Source organism: Hermetia illucens, chromosome 1 (assembly GCF_905115235.1).
Source record: "Hermetia illucens chromosome 1, iHerIll2.2.curated.20191125, whole genome shotgun sequence".
Lineage (NCBI taxonomy): Eukaryota > Metazoa > Arthropoda > Insecta > Diptera > Stratiomyidae > Hermetia > Hermetia illucens.
The window spans coordinates 46,998,201-47,025,836 of record NC_051849.1 but is presented as its reverse complement, the minus strand read 5'-3'; the positions used below and the strand labels follow the sequence as shown (position 1 = coordinate 47,025,836).

Sequence of the window (27,636 nt, the reverse complement as noted above, 5' to 3'; positions counted from 1 at the left end):
GCGATTGACACAAATAATAAAATCTATTCATGAAAAGTGACATTATATTCATCATTAAAATCGCATGTAATTCCCTCATGGAGTGCAAATACTATGCACACAAATCAATCAAGATTGGCTGCCGCTGCATCACTAACCAGTAACGATAATAAGCGCATCAGTCAATGATTCTGGTGTCATCTCTTGCCTTTTCCACTATGCAATTTGTTAAAGTGCAATATGTGACCACGTTCGCATGCAGGTGGGTTCAAAGTGGAAGGGACCTCTTGCAGCATCACTGATACCATAAAAATCCCACCAAATATCAAATCAAATAATGTCCACGTCAATATAAAAGTAAAAATAATTGGAAATTTCTATTAGTTATTTTCTAACATTTAGAACCAAAGCCATTATGAGTGTACTTCTGGTGAGTTATTCCTGAAGGAGTTTTCGTGGTAATTTTAGTTTTTTTGTTTAAATCCTGCCAGTGAACGTTTATCAGTGAAAAAATAACTTATGTGTTTGACCCTCTGCCTGTGAATTTTATCAAGTAAATTTGAGTCCCTCGTGAGCATATCTTCGAATGGATTTTTTGTTATAGAAAAGATCCTTTTCTTTAGAAAGTCGGTGCTGAAAAAATAGATAATATCGTCAGTTTTTCCAATAATATTAATTCCAAAAATCAGTTGCGTCCACTTCATAATAGAACAATTCAATATTCTTCAGATAAACCTAGGTGTAGTCCTTTCTGCATGGGTTTGAAATAGTTCTGAATATTAGGGTTCATAGCTTAACTAGGACTAATAGTTAGATTTTTTTGTCATAATACTCATATCACGGTCGAATATTTTAAAATTCAGCTAAAGTCGCTCCAACTTACAAACCCAATAAAGTGTTTTATCAACTCAATTCTCATATCTGATATTTTTAAAGAACTATCTTATGATGCGCTGAGGATCCTACCAAAAGCTTGTCCTCCGAAGAAGAATTTGCAAGGGTTTCACCCTTTTCGAGAAGTCTGATAATACGAATTACCACCATCTAGTAGGATCCTTTTCTCTAATAGTCAGTCACCAGTGAATATTACAGCAATCATTCTATAAGTGTGTGAATGAAATTTTAAAAAGGCTAACCCTTCGATAAAGAAAATTTGGTAATCCTGAACCATCTCAAATCATTGATCGACACAATTTAAATATATTCCGTTTCCGAGCAGACTTGATCGAATATTTAGATACATACAGAAGGGCCTTAAGAAGTAGAATAGCCCTTCACTCGTGCCTAGTTATGTTCCCTAAACCAAACCTTGTCTGAAAAATCTAAATTTGAACGTTTTGTTAGAGGTAGTGGTCTAACTAGTTGACTGCCTATATAAGATAAGCAGGTGAAATACATTGGCGTACGACATGCCGCATTCTAGTCTTAAGTCAGACTATTGCCCAATCGTAATTTCTTTTACGATGGTAACCTAGAATTATTTGTGATATGAGCGTGCATTACCCTATCTTTCCAAGGATTGCAATAGATTTCTGCTAGATCCTTGTGTTCGCCAATACTTGCAGAGCTGAAACCAACCACATAGCTTACATTTCTAGATAGTAAACAGATTGGATTATAAGGTCTCTGGTTGTGTCACCAATCAACCATGCACTCTTTGGACATCACAAAATACCCCAGCACAAGCCATATGATCTTCCCATACGTGATTCGACCCCACATAGTCTTTTTCATAGACTTACATGACAGTCGATCTAACTACTTCAGCATTCTCCCAGCACGTTGAACAATATGCTTTACTCCTTCATAAGCCCGCATCGAAACATTATAAGTTCTGAAGATAACGAGGATAAAAAGATCATCTCTTCTCACCTTCCCCGAATTGTGTCTCACAATTGCCCCAGCCAATGGAGCTTTGACCAACAATGGGCAACCCACATCAGTGCAAATAGGAGCCAGTATTGACGCCAAGGCAATGTTTTTTATTTTTTTGATCATCAAACATTCTAATATTCGTACCAAAGTCGAAAGGGTGCTTTAGCGAATCTGAGACTAGGATCAAATCTAGAATACTCCCCCCTCCCAATCAAGTAACTAAAATATCGGTCGACAGTTAACATTTGCGCTAACTAACATCAAATCCTCAAATACTCAAAGGCTCCCTCAGAAATCAATCGGAAAATGCTGTAGGGTGACACCTAATCTAGACGGAATTGTTTCCCTAGCCAAGCCACCGCGTTTGTTAATTGTCGAATTCGATATTCCGTCACAAAGCCATCCTTCTTTTCCTTTACCATCTGCACTACTAAGTGATACATAATTGCATTATTGTGGAGTTTGCATTGCAGGATGGCTTCGTTGGCACTGCCCAAAATCAGATGTAAACAGATGTAAAAGTGTAAGTGTTCCTAGGAAGAGAGAACGCCGATAACTGATTCCCAAAGTATGGTATTTAATTAGAATTTTAAGGACTAACAATCCTCTTCCAAACTTCAACTGTGATGAACAATAGGAAGGCAAATTCTGTTCGCAAACTCCATTCTACAGAAAAGACAGCAACCTGCAAAGCCAATGTAGGGGTTAACTATACTTGTGAAGTTATATGCAAAGAAAGGATCATTGCATACTTCAGTTATATGAGTGATATAAGGCTTAACACTTAAAGCACGTTCCTTCTCCACATCCTGCACACAATTCACTTGAGAAGTTACTTCACTGACTTTTGAACAACGTTACACCTCTAAAAGACTGCAATAGGCCGTCTATCAAATATCGGTTTAATGTAAGAACCAATAGGTCATTATTTGCCTTTTCACTTTCACTTGCTACTGTTGTTCCCATCTCAGACATCTTCGGTTTTACCATGACTTTTTGCCATTTTGGTATCCTTTATTTTTGATATTTCTTTTTTTACTTTGTTACTTAGTTCCCAAAGCAGGCTCGAATGTGCATTTTCTATCGCTTTAATGTTTTCAACCCATCAGGATTGCCCACATTATTCCGTCTAGTTCCCTTAACCCTTTACAACAAAGACTCCACTATTCTCGCTGGTTCCGCAGTTTCGACCTCCACATCCTCTGAATGTTTGGTGCTGACAACCAGAACCGGTTCGTTTGGGAAGAGCATGATTGCGGCCTCTTCTGGAACCGGTAGTACGAGGATTTCATTACACATTGCATTGCAGAGTAGAAAACCTCATGCCAAGCCTTGTGGCTACCCCGCTGTGGCAACGTGTTTTTTGGGTCCATCGTCCGCCCAATACATGAGGGTCCTCGAACAGACTAGCTACTGCCGTTATCAACGATGTGTAGAAAACTATTAGAAGTTTCCCTTTCCAACATCTTCCCCATTGTACCCAATAGGCAAATAGTACAGGGTAACCCTGATTTTCCTAGTGACGTATTGCATTTTGGTAATAGTACCAATTTCTGATTTGTGCGTTGGGCAAGGAATATATCCTTCAGGTATAACCCGAAGGCATTTATGAATAGATTGCCTTCATTGCCTGCTTCTAATTTTTCTTGGAAATGCCATCCGTGCCTAGAACCTTGTCGCAAATTCTCCGACATTTTTCTTCAATTCTTCAATTGTGATTGGATACATCGCGTGCTCGTTGTATTGCGTAACCCTTTGGTTCCTGAAGTTTTCATGCAGAAGAAGAAGAGTGATAATCATTTTTTAGAGAAGGTTGGGGATGGATGCCGGTAATATTTATATTCTAAGCCATTTCATTGCAATCCTAAAAATCATACCCTAAAGATTTATGTCCGTTTCCTTACACAACTGTTGAATCGCTGATAAAGCCGTTTTGCAGGAAAGCACAAAGTTTGCAGTGCCACAATTTCACTATTCTAGTAGTGATGATAGCTATACCATAGTCATACAATGATAATTGGGACACATACTAGGATCAGGACCTCGGCGCAAAACCGGGATGCCTGGAGTTCCTTATTAAGCCAGACCCAGACCGGATACCGGTTGTTGCGCCGTTGATAATGATTTGACTAGGATCAGCGACCGTCTTGGCATCGTGGCATCACATGCTACCGACACACGGTATAACTTGACCGACTTTCTCCCCAGTACCGCCTTCCAATGGTTTCTGGTAGCAAGCATTTCAGAAAACGTGTCCCCCTCAAAAGCGTTCGTAGGTCAATGTGGCAAATATATCTTCTGACTTCCCTCTTATCTAGATATATATAGATTGTCTACTGTCTACCGATTGTATCAATTTTTATCTGCGAAACTCCTAATCTAGAAATCCCTAAATTCATTAAGAATAAAGATCCTTTTTTTAGATTAACTAGCAAACAATCTTGAATTTGTTATAAAACCAAACGACAGAAACTGATTAATCTAGTACAGATGTTGCCTAGAGCTATAGAACTTATTTATCGCCAAATTTTGGATATTCTTCCGTATTAACTTAAAAAGTAAAAGTAAAAGGAAGGATATCACAGAGTTTATTTCGGATGTTTAAAATTATGACATCATATCACACTTCTAGGGATTTTGGTCATCAATTAAAATTAGTGCCAGACAAATGGGTCCATCTTCCGCCTTTCAGTAATCATGCTGATATTACTTACTATCTCGTGCATCTTTCCACAAACTTTGCGACTGAAGATCATTCCCGATCTACGTCGTATACCTAACTTGGAAAAGATGCAGATGTATGAAATATTAACGCCCGTCTATTAATATTACGGCCGTACTACGCCCAGTCTACAAATTAAAATTGAACCTCAACAGCTTCTCATTGCTTTCTTCCTTTCTTCGGCTTCTCCTTGCTACAATTTTTTGCTACTGGTAGCTTACTATACATTTGAAGGTATAATTGTTATCCAAACTATAATTCGCAAGCACGACATTGTATCGGAATCCTTTAAAAATTATTAAAATAATTACCTCACCGAAGTTTCTATGGAATCAACCAACAAAACAACTGTTTAAAAGGAATATAAATATATAATGTTCAAGTACTTAAATTAGTCATAAGTTGAGGCGCAGAATGATACCTTGCATCACAAATTTTTATGCTAATATCCTGAAAACTCTTTACCAGCATTACTTAGTAATTAGCGAGTTTTAACAGCGGTGGTTTCTTCTCCAAGTTCGCACTACTCCGAGAATATCATTTACAGTACGAATAACCACTCAAAGACTATCACAGATTCACTATGAATTACGGACTAAATTGGCATCATAATACAAACATTTCCCAACTATAATTACAGCTAATTACTGAATTTCCTATTAAAATTGCATAGGATCTCCCCAAAATGCACCACCCATCCTAAACCTGTCCCAGTTACCATATACCACTCGCATAAGAATGCCTTGATCTCATGACATATGAGGAAATACGCAACTTGCAATTATTTCCCCGATATCTTATCTAACTGGTTGCAGCCTTCATAAAATAACGGCACATTGGAAGGTGGAAAATCAAATTCATCAGGTTATGCTGGAAACGTGTTTGCATTTAATATCATTCAATGCACTTGACTCAACATATGCCTATACGCGCAAATTCTGCAGCCGAAACCAGCTTGCAATATGGGAATTTAATGTCAATAGCATAGATCAAGATGCTGGTTATTTGGATACAGGTTCACACGGGGCTGTTAGGAAATTACATGGCTTTTATGTCGATAGGTGGCAATAAACTGGGATATAAAATCCACTGCGTTTCTTAATTTCTAATTGGGGGTTTCATTTCGTTCAAACAGAGAAGTTTTTCTTAGGAAACTGAAGGGTAAACTATGAGACAAAAACCATTAATAATAATGTTAATAATATCATTCAACACTGAATAATGAAAAAAAATTGGAACTATATTTTCAAAACAACTATCACAACACAAGTGTCCTTCAGCAATTTTTCAGAAGCATAATAAGCGATAAAGATGGAGAGATAACTCCAAACACTGAATATTTGATGGTTTATCGTAAATAAATCCATTCATTATTTGAAAAGATACACTTTCCAGCGACCTTCCAGGAGTTCATTATTTAATTTTGCAAGATCGAATTGTTCAAATGTAGTTATGCCAACATAATTTTAATGATACTTCGCAGTTTCACGATTGACGATGTGGTTCAAAATGCTTCATTTCCATTGGTTACAATTTTAATTACAACCGACAACGATACATTGTCTACACTGAATGTTTCTCTCTCAACAGTTTTTTTCCGTTAATTAACTCCTCAAGCATCCTTTGGAGTAATCGATAAACGTCCATTTGTTGGGCATGGCCCCCGCCAGGCAACTCGCCACTCCTATTAACATCGTTCCGGCCATTGTTTGGAAAGCCAAAAGGGTTGATTATTTTTTTAGGACGCAGGAACGCTCGTAGGTCAATGTTTCATACCAGAGCCTCACATAGACCGTCTAGCCCGCTAGATACGCAATTTCCTTATGGGAACACAAGAATGGAATAGATAAACCCCTTCCGGGCTGAATTGTTTGCTATAATTCAGTCACTTCACGTCAGATATTCGTCAATCAGAAGGTTAGGTATATGACTTTAACTTTTAGCAATTGTAACCATAAACCAGCGCCATATGTGCTTTCTTGAAGAAAGCATCCAAGGATTAACATTTAAAGTGAATACTAGTCGCTATAATGCTCTCCTACTAGATACAAGAATTAACTCCGACCTTTCCCCGTTTCTACCGTACTTTTCCATGGGTACTTAACGATCCTTCATGTATCCTACCTATTGGAGGTTCAATAGAATAATGTGAAAAAATATTTTCGCTTGTCATGCAAAATGTGCAACTAATTTCAATATTTTATTTAACATCTGCTGCCTTTCCTTACTGGAACGAGATTCACTTTAGGCCTCTTCATTTGAACGGGCTGATATCGCTTACTTTTCTTTGCTGTACTGTTCATTCCTTGTTGGTCATAGAACCAGTGGTATTCCACTATTTTTTGTATATCTAATTATTTCCTTCCAAGGGATACTTTCATACTATAATGATGTGGGAAGTAGTGAGTTCTCAGAGAACAACACTTTCAACTATTCTATTAGCCTTAATAATAATAACTCTTCCTCTATGCCGGCCTTTGGCTTCTCAAAATCTTCGTCTCCGCCCTTCTCCGTTGGGCGGCCACATCCTACAAATTCTAAATCCGAGCAGCATGTAACTTTTATGATCCCCTGAATCCTACTGGTATCTATTTCGGAATTTTTCAGGTAGTAGTTTTTCTTAGACAATGTCTTTGAGTAGGGGCCTGGGAATTCTTCTGTCATCCATACGATTTATCTGGCCTACCCATTGCAGCTTTCAAATTTTAATATTGAAAGCCACTTCTGGTTCATGGTATAATAAATACAACTTACGGTTAGATCCATTCGCCGTTCATTATTACTGGGCCTCAAATACTTCTTTTTCTGAACGTTGGAAAATTTTTTTGTGTAAAACAAAACCTTATTAAAATCGGTTTACTGCCTGTCTGTCTGTCTTTTTTTTCGGCGTTGGAAAGTGGAAAGGTTCAAAACCTACTGCTGGCTCCTACCATGCAGTTATGTGAAACTTCTACTCACTAAAACCACCTCCTTCTCATTCCACTCTCCCCACGTAACTCCTATAAAGTATTGCGTCGCGCGGCAGGATCAGCTTTTAACTGCGGCCCAAATGGCTCTCTCCTTTCCTTTTTTTCGTTGTAGTTCTTCCTGCCTAAGCTGTTGGTGAATAGCTTGCAGTTCCTTTGCAACCGTTGACTTCAGCATGAACTCCACAATGTTTTCGGGTGAACCTGGGACAATCAAATATAACATGCTCCGCATTCTCAGCTACGTTACCACATCTTGGGCAGCATGGTGACTCGTCGTGACCAAATCGATGTAAATAAGCACAATAACCTCCATGTCCACCTAAAAATTGTGTTAACTCATGGCTTAATTCCCCATGGCTTCGTTCAAACCATCTCCAACTATCCGGAATGATGCGGTATGTCCAACGACCAGTTTGTGACTCGTCCCATCGCTTTTGCTACCCTTCAACAAATTCCCACCGTGCCAGCTGCCGTCGAAATGCGATAGACTCCCCAGCTGCATACGTTTTGTCGTAAAGTCGCTGGGCTTCATTCGCCAAGATGTCTATGAGGAGCATCCTTGCTATTACATATGCTGCTTCTCCTATTGTTGTGTTATACGCAGTGCCTACCCGGAGTGCACTTAGCCGATACGCCATTCCCAATTTTTGGCAGTTCACTTTATTATCCTGAACAGTTTCCCAAACTGGAGCTGCGTAGACTAGCACGGAGCTGACTACCCTAGAAAGCAGAATACGTTGACTTTGTCTTGATCCACCAATGTTCAGTTGTTTCCTCGAGATCGTTGCAGCAATGGAAGACGGTTTAGTTGCGGCGTACTCAATGTGTATTTTGAAGCTGAGTCTTCCGTCAATAATTACTCCCAAGTATTTGAGCGATAGTTGGAAGTAAATTGTTTTTTCGCCAACTTTGATTTTCACAGTTGTGTTCTTTCTTCTGTTATGAGAACTACTTCTGTTTTATGTTCAGCAAGTGAAAGGCCAGAATTTCTTAACCAGGAATTGATCTCTCATATCGCTTCATTTGCATAGATCTCGATCTCGTCTTGGTGCTTTGCAGCCACTGTTATTCCGATATCGGCGAAGCTAACAGTTGTCACGTTGTCCGGAAGGCGTAGCGTCAACACTCCATCTTACATAATAAGCCACAGCAAGGGACCCAGGACAGAGCCCTGTGGCTTCCCGCAAGTTGTCGAGAATATTTTTAGCCCATCGTCCGAGTCGCAGTAAAGTCTTCTTCCAAGGAGAAACTCAACCACAGTGCATACAATGTACTTCGGGGCCTGTAACTTGTCGAGTGCCTCGATAATATTTTTCCATTTTGCACTATTGAAGGCCGTTTTTACGTCGAGGGTTATTACTGCGCAACATTTTCCTTCTTGTATTGCAGCCTGAGCCAAACCAGTCACCATGCTGATTACGTCGACAGTTGATTTCGCCTTACGAAATCCGAATTGTTTGTGTGTCCTTTGCCGCAACAGCGCGCAGTCTGTTGTATATGACTCGTCCAAATAGTTTGCCAATGGTATTAACGAGACATCTGTCTGTCTGTCTGTCTAAAAGGACTAAAGAACTATCTGAAATGATTTATACAGTAGCGTACCAAGTAAATCCAGCAATGTCTTTCAGATCATATACTCAAGAAAGATTTTGAAGCCTATATAACTAACATATCTATACAACATTTTGTTAGCTGGTTTCGTAACTTTATTTGGCCTGACCCATTGCCATTCTGAGGAGTCTAATCAGTTTGGCTGGAACTTTAAATTTAGACAATACTATGTACAATACTAAGTGTTCGACACTGTTTTATACCTGTTTGAAGTCAAGGAAATTTCATGAATATCAACATGATATTCCGATAATTTTTCTCCAATGTCTGCTTCAGCTAGAATATCTAATCAAACGTTGAAGACAGATGTCACTTCTGTGCTAATTACACGGCATAGTGCCATTAACCAAACAGCAGTTAGGAGCTCATGGAGCTTACTCTCCAGCCCCACACTCCCTGCTTTTAGTAGTTTCGCAGGCATTTTATCCAGATTCCGCGATTTTTTGTTTCGGAACGTTTTAAATGAGCCTTGACTTTTTCGAGTGTAGGGGAGAGACGAATGCATCCTTCAAATTTGGGCCCATAGATTTTTAATTTACTTCTTGTCTTGGAATCCTGCTGTCATTCTTTTGGTCGAGTTGTAAACGTATCTTAAACTACATATGTCCCTCGAAATTATCATTCATATCAATAATTTTTAAGACTGAAGCCTGCAGCTCTTATATATTTCAGGACTCGTTCCTCTGCATTTCACTTTTAGGATTCAAAATGGCGGATGCAAAATGGTAGTCGAAGTTATAATTAACTTAAAGTAAATCAATTTGATGAGATGGATTCTTCTAATGAACGAATAGTTTACAAAAGAATGGAGGCGCGATAGTTGCTGCTTTGGGCTTATCTCCTGCTCAGCATTAAGTAATAATGAAACTGAAGTACAGTCTCATTGAAAACTAGAACCGCGGGGATACTCTATACTCCCGCGTTTCAAGCTAGTTGTTAAATCGGTATTGAAAATTATGTTTCGGAATGCGCAATTCTTCTTATCAATGATTCGACTTCAGTCTTTCGACCTAGTGCTCCAGGTGGAATTTTGGTAGCTAAGAATCCACAACAAACATCTTTACGTTCTTGAAAAAGCTTAATAATGCATTTCTATTATATGGCAGAATTTACAGTCGTTCGACTTGAAATTAATAAAAGTGATGTAGACTTTTTCAAAGAAAAGCGATTCCGATAAACTAAAGTAAAATAGAAATCCCAGAAGCCCTTTCTTCTAATTTTTCTTTAGATACGTAAGGATCTCTCCTCTGTTTCCCTTACTCCATGAAATGCCATAAGTAGTGGAAACTTTCTGATCAATTTGTCATGATAACTTTAATAGTATGCTCGACCGCTAATATTATCCAGTATATTTCCTTCTTCAGAGTTTTTCTTTCTGTAACTGATTCCCGAAATACGACATTTCTTTTAAAAAATCACCTCTTATAATATCATCACTTCATTCTAGTATTAATTAAGATTGAAACTTGTACGAATAAAATTAGAGAACCGTCATCATATGAAGAAAATGTAGTCTTCGACTGTAGAAAAGAAGTTTTCTTTTCGCAATCCAAAACTTAGTTGACCTGCCGTTATTGGATCTATATTTTCATAGAATTTCTATAACTAGAGTATTTTTTTGCTGGTTGGTTACTAGCTAGGTAAACCTTTCGCACTCGTTAGTCATTCTTCGAATTAAAATGGAGTATTGTTCCCAAAACACTTTCTAACCTATTTTGCCCGGCAGCTAAGAAATCTAAAAATACAAGAATCCGTATGACTGTTTTTCTATACCACCCACAACTCCTAGTATAGTGACAATACTATAGGTATACTTCGCCATAGCTGACCTGATGTGATCTCTATTCAGATGCTCCTCTTCATTAAGGTGTTCCGTGGTTCGCCTCTATTTTAATCTCTTTGATTGATCTACAAACCTTATCTTACAAGGATAACATTTTCACACTCCGCTAAACCCTTCTTTTCGGATTTGATGACTAGATAAGAATCGTAATGTTACACGCTGGCCCTCACTCTTATTATCTCTAATTATAAAAGATTGCCCTCATTTTTCGATCCAATCCCATCTAAGTACATTGATGTACACTTCATCGTAAGTTTTTAAGGATAACGCCAAAATCAGCCCACTTGGAATGTTAGATTTTCATCAAAACGATAAAGCCCCAGACAGCATTTTCTATCTCCACTAATCTACTGAATTTCTTTAACCTTTTCATTAGAAGTACAAGTTACAAAACTATTAGAGAAGGATTGAAGAGTTCATCCTTTTCTTAGTTGAGCACGGCTGCCCAGAATAAGACAATGAAAGTTTAGGTTCAGCTTATGAAAACAATCTTTCACAAAACACTCGATGCCATTATCAAAAATCACAACCACATAAAAAAATTCTATCGACTGCAATCGCCCGTGTCCTCTCTTTAATTGATATTTATAAGGCATCCGCACCATGGGGACTTCAGCCTTTCTTTTTTTAACCACCCTTGGAATCACCTTGGAAATAATATCAATACCTTACGTCTAAGATTTTTACCATACCGAATTCCTTAGATGCTCTTGTTTATAGTGTTTGTTTCAACTTCATTTCAAACATTTTAAATCATAATGAAGAATCATGAAGATACGGTTTAACCTCTATAATGCAATGAACTTCTCATGATGTTTGATATCGGTTAGTTATGTGCTATAAAATCTATTCTGAAAAAAAGAAGTCGACTTCACGAGCCGAATACAATAATTTGTACTTCTGCCGGAACTTGAAGTTTCAAAATCTTTGCAAATAAAGTGGCAAGAAAGAGACATGAAAATCCTAGCATGGCCTAAAAAAAAACACTTCTTTTTGCTTCCCTTCCCTGGTAAAATCCCTAGCTAATGTGGGGAAGAAAGGGAGATAGACATGCATTCTCCATGAATTTCCTAGCGTGTTTAAACTTAAGAGAAAAATGTTTGAGTAAGGTCCCCTTCAACCAAATAAAATAAATAAAGACACGAAGGGTTAGCAGAATAAGCCTATTATAGTCTGTCTTTAAAATTTCAAGTCCCACTATTTTCCTAACTTAACACCACCTTCGCCGTAATGCCGCAGTTGCGATAGCAATAATGAAACAACACTATGCGCAAAGAACTTAGTGTGGAATGATGTGACGTAATAATTTAGGTTAAAGATGAATAAGCGATGTGTGTATTATCGAATCAGTGATATCACCTTAAAGTGTAATATCACATTGCAATCGCCGGGAGCGATTGAAACATCCAAACACCCATCACCACCCAATAGACAAATGATCATGATATTACTCTTCTGATAAGTAATGTTTTGTAATGTCCGTGTCGATATGACATCACATTACAAGACATTACTAAATATCACCGAGTAATAGTGTAATGAATGATTCTTCGTAGAACAAGTGGTTGTTAACGAATGCCGATGTCGACTAGGAGTGTAATGATTCTCTTGTAGTAAAATGTGATGTTGGTGATATAACATCACAGTTCGGTTATTGTAATGGAAGATGATATTTGGGATAGTAGTTTGTAATGTCCCTTTTCTGAAAAATTGATGTAATATCACATCATCTACTACTGTGATGATACTTTAACTAATCTTCACGAGGCGGAATCGAAACTTTACTGTTCTCACGATAAGCTCGCTCTTTTTATTACTCGCGCTGAAGTGATCTGTCTCGCGGTTGGGAACAGAAGAGACCGACTTATTTCCATGCGGTCCTTACTGTCCCAACCAACGGCATTTTTTTACCGCTGGCTCTCCACTTCCCCGGTGCGTTCTGAAAACGCGTGAGTGGAGAGTTTCCACGTTCAGCGCCATCTACCCGTCCGCATCCGCAACATCCGAAATAAATTTCGAATGCTGCAGATCCTGCCGCGCCACATCACTCCGCCCCCAGACGAAACCTAGGGGTTTCGGCGACGGATCCCCGAACTTCGTTCGCCGTTAATCCACAAAGCGGACACGACGTTGCTTCGGGGCGCACACGGGTTTCAGCCTGGACAAAGAGACCGCCTTTTTGTGACCACCGATCTCGAGCTGGAAAAAATGTTCTCCCCGCTCGAGAACGCGGTACGGGCCCTCATATGGAGGCTGCAGCGGCTTCCGGACGGCATCCGTCCTGATCAGCACGTGCGTGCATGTGTCCAGTTCCTTGGGCGAACAAGCAGGTATGGACGAGTGTCGAGTGGGTGGTGGCGCTTTGATGCGACGGAGATTGTCCCTCAGCAGACGCACCAACCCCGACTCCGTGAGACCCGATCTCTTGTCGAAGACCGGATCGCTTGGGAGTCTTGGGTTCTCCCCGTAAACCAGCTCCGCGGGGCTGGCAGCAAATTCCTCTCGGCGGGTTGTACGAAGGCCGAGTAGGACGAGAGGCAAGACTTGAGTCCAGGACGGGTCGTCGCGTGCCATAATGGCGGCTTTCAGCGTCCGGTGCCAACGTTCTAGCATCCCATTGGACTGCGGGTGGTATGCAGTGGTCCGCTGGCGTTTAAAACCCAGGAGTTTGCCTAACTCGGAGAAAAGGGTGGACTCAAATTGCATTCCCTGGTCAGTGACGATCACTGCAGGGACGCCAAAGCGAGGTATCCACTCTCGGCAGAGGGCTTCGGCACAAGATTGCGCCGTAATGTCCTTCAGAGGTATTGCCTCAGGCCACCGCGTGAACCTGTCGATGATTGTGAGGCAATACTTGTAACCGTGCGAGTCTCGCAAAGGCCCTATTATGTCGAGGTGAATTGTGTGGAAACGCTTGGTAGTGCGGGGGAATGAGCCCACTTCTTTCCTTACATGCCTGGAGACTTTACACTTCTGGCATGCGATGCACTCTCTGGCCCAGGAATTGATATCCTTGTTCATGGAGGGCCAGAAGTATTTTCCGGTGACTAACCGGTTTGTTGTCCTGATGCCGGGATGCGCCAAGTCGTGAACTGCGTGGAACACTTCCTTGCGAAATGTGGCCGGAATGTATGGCCGAGGTCCCTTTTCCGAGTCTTCGCAGCAGAGCGAGAGGTTTGAGCCGAAGATGGGCAACTCCCGAAATTTGTATTTGGGGTTGAACTTGAGGCTCTGAAGTGCTGCGTCATCCACTTGCGCCTTGGCAATAGCCGAGAAATCGAGTGAGGTGGGGATGTTGACTTCGGAGACACGAGACAAAGCGTCAGCAACAATGTTGTCCTTCCCGGACACGTGCTGGATGTCTGACGTGAACTGGCTTATGAAGCTCAGGTGTCGAAGCTGACGAGGGGACGCTTTGTCGGGCTTCTGTTTCAAAGCGAACGTGAGAGGCTTATGGTCCGTGAACACTGTGAACGGCCTGCCTTCTAGGGAGAAACGGAAGTATTTGATGGACAGGTATGCGGCGAGCAGTTCGCGATCGTAGGTGCTGTAGTTCCGTTGAGCGGGATTCAACTGTTTCGAGAAGAAGCTCAACGGCTGCCAAACTTGGTCCACCTTTTGGTGAAGGGCAGCACCTACTGCGATGTCGGAGGCATCAACAAAAACGGCTAGGGGTGCATCTTGATGAGGAAATGCCAAAAGTGTAGCATCAGCCAGTTGCTGTCTGGATTTATTGAACGCGCAGACAGCCTCTTCAGACCACACAATCTCTCGTGTGTCTTTTGTTTTGGGGCCAGACAAGTACGCGTTCAAAACGGACTGGTGATGGGCGGCCTTGGGCAGGAAACGACGGTAGAAGTTTAGCATGCCCAAGAACCTCCTCAACTCCCTCACTGTTTTTGGACGCGGGAAGCTTGTGATTGCTTGCACCTTGTCTGGGTCGGGCTGTATTCCTTCAGAGGAAATGGAGTGGCCGAGGAATCTCACCTGTTTTTGAAGGAATTTGCACTTCTCAACGTTTAAGACTAAACCGGCCTCAAGGAGACGTTGAAAAATGCACTCGAGATGGGCTAAGTGCTCAGACTCAGTAGAAGAAGCGACCAAAACATCATCCAAATAGACGAAACAGAAATCGAGGTTTCGCAGGACTGAGTGAATGAACCTTTGAAAGGTTTGCGCCGCATTGCACAATCCGAAAGTCATTCGGGTGAACTCGAAGAGTCCAAAGGGTGTGCATATTGCCGTCTTTGGAATGTCTTCAGGAGCTACTGGGATTTGGTGGTATGCCTTGGCTAAGTCCAAGGTCGAAAAGATGCGGCAATTCGCGAGGTGATGCGCAAAGTCGTGGATGAGTGGAATCGGATATCGGTCAGGAACAGTCTGTGCGTTTAGCCTTCTGTAATCTCCACAGGGACGCCATTCGCCATTTGGCTTAGGGACCATATGTAAAGGGGAAGACCAACAGCTGTTTGAGGGCCTGCAGATACCCTGTTGAACAAGTTGTTCAAATTCTTTCCGCGCGATAGCCAGTTTCTGGGGTGGTAGAGGACGCACCTTTGAGAAAATCGGGGAACCAGTAGTATTTATGTGGTGCTGCACATTGTGCTTTACTGGTTTCGAGAGACTACATTCGGTAGTTATCTGGCTGAACTTTTGGAGGAGTGTCCGAACACGAGAGTCGGAGATGTCTTCCAAAAGAACGGAAAGGTTATTGTCAGCGTGAGATACCATTTGGCCCGACGAATTTAGTTTGGTTGTGGGGTCTATAAGGGACTTATGTTGCAAGTCCACCAGCGACCCATAGTGACACAAGAAGTCTGCGCCTAATATGGGGAAGCTGACATCCGCCAGGATGAAACGCCACGGAAACGTCCTACGCAAGCCAAGACTCACGTCCACTTGCCTGTACCCGTATGTATTGATGCGGGAGGAATTTGCTGCCGCCAGTTTGAGGGGTTGTGGAAATAGTCGATGATGCTGGGGTACGGGAAGAACCGAAACCTCCGCACCCGTGTCGACGAGGTAGTTGCGCCTGCTGAGGGGGTCGAAAATAGTTAGGCGACGTGGCGCTGCGCTCTGGGTGGCCGTCGCCAAGACCCCCCGCGGACCTAGTTTTTTGTGGTAGGCGCGAATTTGCAAGGTAGCGTACATCTTGTCGCTTTGTCTCCGAAGTTACGATGATACCAGCAAATACCCTGGTCCGCAGGCTGTCTTGACGACCTGCTACCCGAACGCCCTTTTCGTGTGGCAGACCGTGAGCGAGCTCGCGGCCTGGCACTCGAACGCTGAGCGTCCAACGTCGCCCGCATCTCGGCCACGCTGGCAGTTAAGGCCGCGATCTCGCGCCGTAAGTCGCCGACCTCATCCGACGGTGGTTGAACGGCCGCTATGGTTGGGCGAACGTACACCTCCTGTACTTGATCGGCCGTTGCTGCTAGTTCCTCCAAGGAACCGGAGACGCATGCTAGGATCGCCTGGGTGCCATCCGGGAGCCGACGCAGCCAGAGCGACTTGATCAGGTCGTCGCCGATCTTGCTCCCACCCAATTGCCTCATTTCACGAAGCAATTGGCTGGGAGTTCGATCACCCAACGTTAAACCCGCCAGCAAGTGGTCTAATTTTGCCGACTCGCTTGCCGACAGGCGCCTGATCAACTCGCTCTTGAGCTGAGCATACGATGCCGACTTCACTACGTCGGACACCAGAAGTATGGACTCTTCGTCCAGGCCGACCACCGCGTAGTTGAAACGGGTCGCGTCCGATGTGATACCGGACATTTGGAACTGTGCTTCCAAATGCACGAACCACAGCTCGGGGTTCCGACGCCAAAACGGAGGAACGCGTACGGCGAGGGCGGTCACTTGTGGGTCCGATGGGCCTGCCGCGTCTTTATTGTCAAACGACATTTTCCTACCGAGAAGTACGAGATTGTGATGCAGACGCGGTGAGTTTATACTGAAACGCGGTGAAATTTACACCGACCCGGCAGGCCGCACCCACAAATGCACGCACGAAACGAGAAAAAGAAAACGACGACCGAAGCGGACGCTCTCCAGCGCAGACCAAAAACACCGGGAAAACAGAGAACTTGCGATTTGAAACACCTCAACGCCGTCTCTTGCAGCGGCTTTAATTTTATTGTCACTTTTTCTTTAAATAATATTTCAATTTCAAACAATTATTTTGACAAAGGCTGATGAGAATACGCAAACACTTCTTCAATTGAAAATTTATCGATTTTCCGCTCGGCTGCAAGGAAGCAAGAGTTCCGGAATGCGTTGGCTCCGCTGCTGCTGCTGCTTAAGTTGGGCGGATGACGGCCGGACAGCTCTCCGATCTGTTGATTCCCGGCTCGGGCTGGCGTGAATGCGATAAGCAGTCGCTACTGCTGATCGTTGCCGCGGCTACTCCTGTCCCTGCTACGTGACTCTACCTGCCGTTTCCTTCCTGTGAGTTCCCAGTTCCGCAATTCGACAGTTGATTGACTTGACCGGCCGAGCAACGAGGAAAGGGCGACGAAAATGTCCGCCGGTGGCACTTAGACAGCTCGAGCCGTGGGCGCGCTCGGCTCTACTTGGGCGCGCTGGGTGATTAGCTCGCGATGCGATGACTGAGCGAAATGTTTTCGTACTATCCCCGACGTTGTAGCAACGCAGCGAAAGCAAGACTCGTTTTCGGGCGAGAAAAGTGCCAATTCGTTGAATGTGCTACGCGCACCGGGCTGAAGATCGAGATTTTGGGAAAACACTGCGATCCTTTCTTTGTTGTTTGTTGCGGAGCAACTGGTGGGAACGATTTATTTGGGATCGCTGATGCTGGAGTTCCCAAGGATGCTGTTCTTCGGGGTCACCACTTTAACTAATCTTCACGAGGCGGAATCGAAACTTTACTGTTCTCACGATAAGCTCGCTCTTTTTATTACTCGCGCTGAAGTGATCTGTCTCGCGGTTGGGAACAGAAGAGACCGACTTATTTCCATGCGGTCCTTACTGTCCCAACCAACGGCATTTTTTTACCGCTGGCTCTCCACTTCCCCGGTGCGTTCTGAAAACGCGTGAGTGGAGAGTTTCCACGTTCAGCGCCATCTACCCGTCCGCATCCGCAACATCCGAAATAAATTTCGAATGCTGCAGATCCTGCCGCGCCACAATACCATTTTCGATTGTGTCCCTGTGTAGTTGTATGGAGAAAACACAAACATACATATTTTCACTACAGTCACCCAAAGCGTCATTTCGCATAGAAGTTCGAACTTTACAAAGTTGTATGCTTAACTTTCAGGAGAACCTTTTATAGTATTTTCATATGCATATGCATAGTTAATCATCATCATCATCAACGGCGCAACAACCGGTATCCGGTCTAGGCCTGCCTTAATAAGGAACTCCAGACATCCCGGTTTTGCGCCGAGGTCCACCAGTTCGATATCCCTAAAAGCTGTCTGGCGTCCTGGCCCACGCCATCGCTCCATCTTAGACAGGGTCTGCCTCGTCTTCTTTTCCTACCATAGATATTGCCCTTATAGACTTTCCGGGTGGGATCATCTTCATCCATACGGATTAAGTGACCCGCCCACCGTAACCTATTGAGCCGGATTTTATCCACAACCGGACGGTCATGGTATCGCTCATAGATTTCGTCATTGTGTAGGCTACGGAATCGTCCATCCTCATGTAGGGGACCAAAAATTCTTCGGAGGATTCTTCTCTCGAACGCGGCCAAGAGTTCGCAATTTTTCTTGCTAAGAACCCAAGTTTCCGAGGAATACATGAGGACTGGCAAGATCATAGTCTTGTACAGTAAGAGCTTTGACCCTATGGTGAGACGTTTCGAGCGGAACAGTCTTTGTAAGCTGAAGTAGGCTCTGTTGGCTGACAACAACCGTGCGCGGATTTCATCATCGTAGTTGTTATCGGTTGTGATTTTCGACCCTAGATAGGAGAAATTGTCAACGGTCTCAAAGTTGTATTCCCCTATCCTTATTCTTGTTCGTGTTTGTGTTTGACCAGTGCGGTTTGATGTTGTTGGTTGATTCGTCTTCGGTGCTGACGTTGCCACCATGTATTTTGTCTTGCCTTCATTGATGTGCAGCCCAAGATCTCGCGCCGCCTGCTCGATCTGGATGAAGGCAGTTTGAACGTCTCGGGTGGTTCTTCCCATGATGTCGATATCGTCAGCATAGGCCAGTAGTTGGGTGGACTTGAAGAGGATCGTACCTCTTGCATTCACCTCAGCATCACGGATCACCTTCTCGAGGGCCAGGTTAAAGAGGACGCATGATAGCGCATCCCCTTGTCGTAGACCGTTGTTGATGTCGAATGGTCTTGAGAGTGATCCTGCTGCTTTTATCTGGCCTCGCACATTGGTCAGGGTCAGCCTAGTCAGTCTTATTAATTTCGTCGGGATACCGAATTCCCCCATGGCCGTGTACAGTTTTACCCTGGCTATGCTATCATAGGCAGCTTTAAAGTCGATGAACAGATGGTGCCACTGTTGTCCATATTCCAACAGTTTTTCCATCGCCTGCCGCAGAGAGAAAATCTGATCTGTTGCTGATTTGCCTGGAGTGAAGCCTCTTTGGTATGGGCCAATGATGTTCTGGGCGTATGGGGCTATCCGGCCTAGCAAGATAGTGGAGAATATCTTATAGATGGTACTCAGCAACGTGATACCTCTATAATTGCTGCACTGTGTGATATCTCCCTTTTTATGTATGAGACAGATTATGCCTCGCTGCCAATCGTCAGGCATTGATTCGCTGTCCCATACCTTGAGCACAAGTTGATGAACCACTTGGTGTAACTGGTCGCCTCCATATTTAACTAATTCGGCTGTAATTCCATCGGCTCCTGGCGACTTATGATTTTTTAGCCGATGAATTGCACGGACTGTTTCTCCTAAACTTGGTGGTGGCAGTATTTGTCCGTCGTCTTCAGTTGGCGGGACCTCCAACTCGCCGATGTTCTGGTTGTTCAGTAGCTCATCAAAGTACTCAACCCATCGCTCTAATATGCCCATTCTGTCGGAAATCAGATTTCCCTCTTTGTCTCGGCAGGATGAGCATCGAGGTGTATAAGGCTTCATCCTGCTGACTTGTTGGTAAAACTTGCGCGCCTGGTGCGGTTGCTCCCTGTACTTTTCTAGTTCACAGACTTGTTGGTTCTCCCAGGCTTCCTTTTTCCGTCTGTGAAGTCGCTTCTCCGCTCGACGGAGTTCGTGATAAGTCTCTGCGCGTGCCCGCGTTCTTTGAGAATGCAACATTACTCGGTATGCGGCATTCTTCCGTTCCGTTGCTAGCTTACATTCATCGTCAAACCAGCCGTTCCGACTCCTTTTGCGGCTGGGGCCAAGTATATTTGTGGCCGTATCCATGATAACGTTCTTCAGGTGGTTGTGAAGATCATTAGTTGATGTGTGGCGCGGCAGGATTCGCAGCATTTGAAATTTATTTCGAATGTTGCGAGTGCGAGCGAATAGATGGCACGGATCTATCCACTTTGCGTAGCACGCCACGGGAGTGGAAGATCGGAGTAAAGTGTGCCATGAGTTTGAAAAAACGAATTAAAAAATATATTCCTGATATGAATTGAAAATTTTGTGAAGAGAGTTGAAAAATAGAATTAGAAAGTTTTGTTATAAATAAATAAAATGAAAAGTTAAAATGTAATAACCAAAATATAAATGTTGTTGAAACTATAAGTTAAATATACTAATTTTGAACAACTAAAAATAATAAAACTAATCAAGTTATGTCAACTTAATTGGTGACCCCGATACTTAAAAAACGACAAATTTTCCGCCATCGCCGCCATTAGTGAAGTTCTATTGACGACAAAATTCGTCCGAGCAACACAGCAGAAATAGAACTTGCAAACACCGAGAAGTCTATCAAGAACATCAGTAGACCGTACGGCAAGTGATTTTCACGCGTTCGCATCTACAGTTGAGTGTGGAGTGCCGTTGTAAACATCACGAAAACGTGTCGCATCTCCACATCCCGAGTCGGAGCAGAGGCAAGAAAAAACGCGAGAAAACCTTCTCTACACAGTGTACTGTGCGACACACGTCGGACCCTCTCCAGAAGTAGATTTTCACGCGACTTCCCGTACGCACGCCCTCCTGCACAACACCTTTCACGCACCGGACTAGTCATCATTGTCATCAACAACAGCAGCAAACGGCTGTCCCCGTCGCCGCCACCGCTGCGAATCCTGCCGCGCCACATCACTCCGCCCCCAGATGAAACCTAGGGGTTTCGGCGACTGATCCCCGAACTTCGTTCGCCGTTAAGCCCGACAAAGCGTCCCCTCGTCAGCTTCGACACCTGAGCTTCATAAGCCAGTTCACGTCAGACATCCAGCACGTGTCCGGGAAGGACAACATTGTTGCTGACGCTTTGTCTCGTGTCTCCGAAGTTAACATCCCCGCCTCACTCGATTTCTCGGCTATTGCCAAGGCGCAAGTGGATGACGCAGCACTTCAGAGCCTCAAGTCCAACCCCAAATACAAATTTCGGGAGTTGCCCATCTTCGGCTCAAACCTCTCGCTCTGCTGCGAAGACTCGGAAAAGGGACCTCGGCCATACATTCCGGCCACATTTCGCAAGGAAGTGTTCCACGCAGTTCACGACTTGGCGCACCCCGGCATCAGGACAACAAACCGGTTAGTCACCGGAAAATACTTCTGGCCCTCCATGAACAAGGATATCAATTCCTGGGCCAGAGAATGCATCGCATGCCAAAAGTGTAAAGTCTCCAGGCATGTAAGGAAAGAAGTGGGCTCATTCCCCCGCACTACCAAGCGTTTCCACACCATACACCTCGACATAATAGGGCCTTTGCGAGACTCGCACGGTTATAAGTATTGCCTCACAATCATCGACAGGTTCACGCGGTGGCCTGAGGCAATACCTCTGAAAGACATTACGGCGCAATCATGTGCTGAAGCCCTCTGTCGAGAGTGGATACCTCGCTTTGGCGTCCCTGCAGTGGTCATCACTGACCAGGGAATGCAATTTGAGTCCACCCTTTTCTCCGAGTTAGGCAAACTCCTTGGTTTTAAACGCCAGCGGACTACGGCATACCACCCACAATCCAATGGGATGCTGGAACGTTGGCACCGGACGCTGAAAGCCGCCATTATGGCACGCGACGACCCGTCCTGGACGCAAGTCTTACCTCTCGTCCTACTCGGCCTTCGTACAACCCGCCGAGAGGAATTTGCTGCCAGCCCCGCGGAGCTGGTATACGGGGAGAACCCGAGACTCCCAAGCGATCCGGTCTTCGACAAGAGATCGGGTCTCACGGAGTCGGGGTTGGTGCGTCTGCTGAGGGACAATCTCCGACGCATCAAAGCGCCACCACCCTCTCGACACTCGTCCATACCTGCCTGTTCGCCCAAGGAGCTGGACACTTGCACGCACGTGCTGATCAGGACGGATGCCGTCCGGAAGCCGCTGCAGCCTCCATATGAGGGCCCGTACCGCGTTCTCGAGCGGGGAGAACATTTCTTCCAGCTCGAGATCTGTGGTCACAAAAAGGCGGTCTCTTTGTCCAGGCTGAAACCCGCGTGCGCCCCGAAGCAACGTCGTGTCCGCTTTGTGGATTAACGGCGAACGAAGTTCGGGGATCAGTCGCCGAAACCCCTAGGTTTCATCTGGGGGCGGAGTGATGTGGCGCGGCAGGATTCGCAGCATTTGAAATTTATTTCGAATGTTGCGAGTGCGAGCGAATAGATGGCGCGGATCTATCCACTTTGCGTAGCACGCCACGGGAGTGGAAGATCGGAGTAAAGTGTGCCATGAGTTTGAAAAAACGAATTAAAAAATATATTCCTGATATGAATTGAAAATTTTGTGAAGAGAGTTGAAAAATAGAATTAGAAAGTTTTGTTATAAATAAATAAAATGAAAAGTTAAAATGTAATAACCAAAATATAAATGTTGTTGAAACTATAAGTTAAATATACTAATTTTGAACAACTAAAAATAATAAAACTAATCAAGTTATGTCAACTTAAGATGCTTCATCTCCAGGTCCTCTATTGACTGCGGTTATTGCGGCATCCATTTCCCTCTTATAGGTGTCGCGGAGGGTTGTGTTGTGGATGGCTTCAGTGTTCACTCTCACCTGATTGTCAGAGGGGATTCTAGGTGGTATTGTTATTCGAGCTCCATGCCAACGAGATAGTGATCCGAGTCTATATTGGCCCCCCTATATGTTCTGACATTCATCAAGGCTGAGAGGTGGCGGCGTTCGATCAACACGTGGTCAATTTGGTTGAAAGTGGTCCCGTCTGGAGAGGCCCACGTATGTTTGTGGACCGCTTTCCGCGCAAACCAGGTACTTCCAACAACCATTTCGTGTGACCCTGCTAATTGAATAGTCCGCAGTCCGTTATCATTTGTTTTTTCGTGTAAGCTATGGGAGCCAACGTATCGCCTGAATACAGGCTCCTTCCCTACTTGGCTGTTAAAATCCCCAAGTATGATTTTGATATCATATCTGGGACAGGCTTCGAGGGTTCTTTCTACTGCCTCGTAGAAGGTATCCTTCTCCGACTCTGCAGTCTCCTCTGTAGGGGCGTGAACGTTTATGAGGCTTATATTTCTAAACTTGCCTCGCAAGCGCAGAGTGCATAGCCGTTCGCTTATATTTTCAAAGCCGATAACAGCAGGTTTCATTTTTTGGCTGACTAAGAAACCTACTCCGAGCACATGGTTTACTGGATGGCCGCTATAATATATGGTGTAGTGGCTCTTCTCCAGGAAACCGGTCCCTGTCCATCGCATCTCTTGCAACGCAGTTACATCAGCCCTATATTGGGACAGGGTATCGGCTAGCTGCTTATCAGCTTCATCTCTGTACAGGGAGCGCACGTTCCATGAGAAAATGCGCAAATCGTTGTTCCTTTGTCGTTGCCGGGTCCGTCGTTTTAATATCCGTCCTATCCGAGGCTCCTGTTGTGGCTTCGTAACGGTTGTTTTCCGTGTAGGGTTGTCAGCCCTACCCAACCCCCAACCTGGAGGACCAGTTGGTACAATTTGTCCCGTTTTTAGGCGCGGGAGACTCGCCTTCATCCTTCTCCGTCTGCAGCTTTTCGTCAAGAAAGAGCTCCCAGCGGTCACCACGTGGAGGTGGAGATAGGGTTTGGTAGTAGAGCTGTTGGTGTTGGTTCAGCAGGCATTTCCCAGGTTTTATGCTCCATCGTGGGTACCAATCCACGTTTCGCCCCGGGACCTATACTACCCTTTGACCGCATAGTTAATGCGACCTAAAAAACTTAATTGCTTAAATTTTCAATGTAGTATTCGAGGAACAACTAGTCTCGTTTGTATTCGACAAAAATTATTTCAGTATTCCTGGTCAGTTTTCAAAACAGTTTCTTAAACACGTACGACCAACAGTTCATTTCTTTCGGCATATCTTAATATTTCAACCATGTTGTGTGTTTCTAAACGGCTCTGAGAATAGGTTGCTAGAATCTGGCTACTTTTGGTTTTCCGGATGTCGAAGACTGTCAACTTTAATTTGTGTGAGAACTTATTTAATTAAATTAAATTAGGCTAAATTAATTAATCTTCAGCTGAACTAGAGTTGAACACATATTCCAACAAAACGGAAAATATAAATCGACAGTAAAAACCAAAAGCATGGAGAAATATTATCCTATGATGATTACTGTTTTGTATTAATCTATAATAAATATTAGTATTTACCCTTCACAAATCTTAGAACATTGAAACAAGATGGATAAACAGAGGTCACCTGCTTCAGAAATCCAAGAAAGTAGGACAACAAAAGCGCATGCAATGTTTTTTTTCTTTTCACTAAAACTGTGAGCCCTTCATACTTCCTTTCAATTGAAAGATAATTCATTATTTATTCTTCAACTTCACACAACACATTATTGACTACCTTCAAATTCCAGGCCTATATGAATGTGCACAGCACGTACATTCGTTGTAATAACGTTTCAAGTTCATTACAACACTTTGTTTATGGCCTTTTATAGGCACTCATCAATAACCCAGCATGAACTGGTGCAATAATAGTGAGCATCATGTCCAGTGGTTTACTGAAAATTCCGACTTAATACTATGTTTATGTGTTTTTTCTGGACATCACAAAACTAACCAATAGCCTAGTTATCAATACAATTTGATCCGAATTCTTTTAATTGTAAACTGACATAACAACTATTATATGAATGGAGGGTGTTTCAGTATCGACCGCTTTTATATATAGCTAAAAACATATTCAGATACATATATTGGATGGAGAAAAAAGTTTGTAGAATAATATAGTAAAATGCCACCATATTCATTTATGCATTTAGACATGGGTACCAAGGTATTATTCGAAATTCTGCCCATCGCCAACTATGACCTCTTCACATTTTCCTGTTTTTTTTAATAGCAATTCTTTTGAAACAGCCCGTGAATTTTCGCCCACTTTTGCACCATTCATTCAAATGCTGCTATACTCTGATACCCTGGAAGGAGAGATATGAACACAGCGCCGATGCATGGAGTATCTTAGTTAAACGGATCAAATTTGAAGACTCTTTCCTTAATACATTCCCTAAGATATCATTGAGGTTAAGAGTAAGAGTAATATTCCGGCTTTAGTTATAATGTATTATGCAGAGAGCATAAGAAACTACTGTTGCGAAGAGCATCATAAGAAACTATGGTTTTTGATGCGACCGTATATTCCAAAAAATTACCAGGATAAAGCCCTGCAATGAATACATCGCGGATATAATTCAAAGGCATCGCGTAAGTTGTATACAATGGGTGGAAGCAGCACCTGAAGATCTGTCTACCCATACTGCATCCCTACCGGCTCAGTCCAAACATAAATTCTACATATTTTCAATTTATTTATATAACTATATTGTCGGCACACAGATAAGACTCATATTCCGCAAATAAGATAGTACCCCCTTTCTAGAAAACTATTACGCCTACGTTGCTGCAACTAAATATTTAGGACCATCTTAGCTTATTATTGATCGCGTTCTCTGCCAAAAATCATCAAGTGAACAAATCGATCAATGCAGATAACATTCATCTCTTAAAGCAAAAGAAGATGAATTTGAAATGTCTATTTCCAGATCCTTTTTGCAACTTTCGCTGCTACTTTAGCCCGTCCTGATGTAAGTCATGGATACACATACGGAAGAGGTGGCGGTGATAATTTCATCGGACCTGCACCATTCGAGTCACATGGAATGCGTGGAGGTGGCCTAAATGTATATAGTCAATCAGACAGCAGTTCGTCAGTAACCGGTGGAATTACTGGCATCGGTAGTGGAATTAGTGGTATTGGTAGTGGAATTGGAATAGGCGGTGGAATTGGTGGCGATATTGGCATTGGAATAGGTGGAATTACTGGGGGTGGCTACCAACAAAACTTGAAACCACTCGTTACAAAATATTTCTATTTACACTCGGCTCCCGAAGATACAGACTCACAACAACAAGTTCGAACTGTTCAGTTGGGACGAGCTCAAAAGACCTATCGTGTTGTTTTCATCAAAGCACCAGGAGCTGGAAGCCGTTCTGCATCCATTCAACCCATCTACCCCAAGAACGAAGAGAAAACAGTTATCTACGTTCTTTCCCAAAAGGATGGAGAAATCAATATTGGTGATATTGCCACTCCAGCACCATCAACGCCTAGCAAACCTGAAGTATTCTTCATCAAATATAAAACCGCCGAAGAGGCAGCACGAGCTCAGGCACAGATTAAAGGTAGAATATCCCAAGATGTATATTTTACTCATAGTTGTCTCCATGAAACTTATTTCGGTTTGGCTTACAAAATTAATTAAATTCCTTAGAAAATATAATGTTTAACTATCTAATAGTGCAGAAACTAAAAATATAATCTGATATTTCAAGCTCAATATGATAAGCTGGAAGGAACGAGCAAGGTCTCTGACGAGGGAGTTGCTCAAGTTACATCAGTCATAAGCGAGACATCATCTTCATCATCATCTTCGGGTGACTTTGGTGGTGTCACCAAAGGAACTTATTTACCACCATCAAAGTGAAGGAAAACCACTCAATAGATACTGAAGGATGTTCAAAGAGAAGGAATAAAGTCTAAGCCTTTCACCCAAATATTATTAGGGGATGGTATCAGCAATTAAATTGCATTTTATTTTTTAAGAATATTTTATTTAATAAACATGCATTCCAAAAGTATTCAGATTTATTTAAATTATTTGGTTTCCACTGTTGAAGTCGTGCCTAGAATATATTGAACATGAGCCGCTTCTTCTTTGCTCTTTTTGGAACTCATGGAAAGATAATGTTATTTAAAGGGTAGTCGATCGATACAATCCTTCAACGCGTACCCTAGGAAATCAAAAAAAGAAACCTGAGACGTCCATAGCAAATGCTTGGTTTCCCAAGGCTAACAGCTAAATTATCAGAGGAGAAAAAAAAAACCTACGAAAAGTCCAGAACGATAAAACTCAACAAAGTATGCCAAACTACCTCGAAGGTTCGACAACGAAAGCCAAAACAAACAATCTCTTTGGGAAGTTTGCAGGAATCTGAAAATACGAAAACAACATTCAGCACGCTTGCACATATGAAATGGTAACTGGTTCCGTAGTTACACTGA

General features: G+C 43.2%; 2 protein-coding genes across 3 annotated transcripts in view; both read left to right on the top strand.

Annotated features, from left to right (window-relative positions):
* LOC119661755 (protein gone early) overlaps positions 1–27,636 on the top strand; it is a 345,874-nt gene that overhangs the window by 259,971 nt on the left and 58,267 nt on the right. The gene's annotated exons all lie outside the window — the stretch shown is intronic.
* Positions 294–27,212, top strand: LOC119661760. The gene is made up of 3 exons (XM_038071230.1): positions 294–409; positions 26,117–26,756; positions 26,907–27,212. The coding sequence occupies exons 1-3, from the start codon at positions 395–397 to the stop codon at positions 27,056–27,058; spliced, it is 807 nt and encodes a 268-aa protein (XP_037927158.1). The 5' UTR covers positions 294–394; the 3' UTR covers positions 27,059–27,212.

What these genes read in the sequence shown, in the direction of transcription:
- LOC119661760 (XM_038071230.1), top strand. An exon ending in AGCTCAGGCACAGATTAAAG is followed by an intron (nt 26,757 to 26,906) that starts GTAGAATATCCC and finishes TGATATTTCAAG; the next exon opens with CTCAATATGATAAGCTGGAA.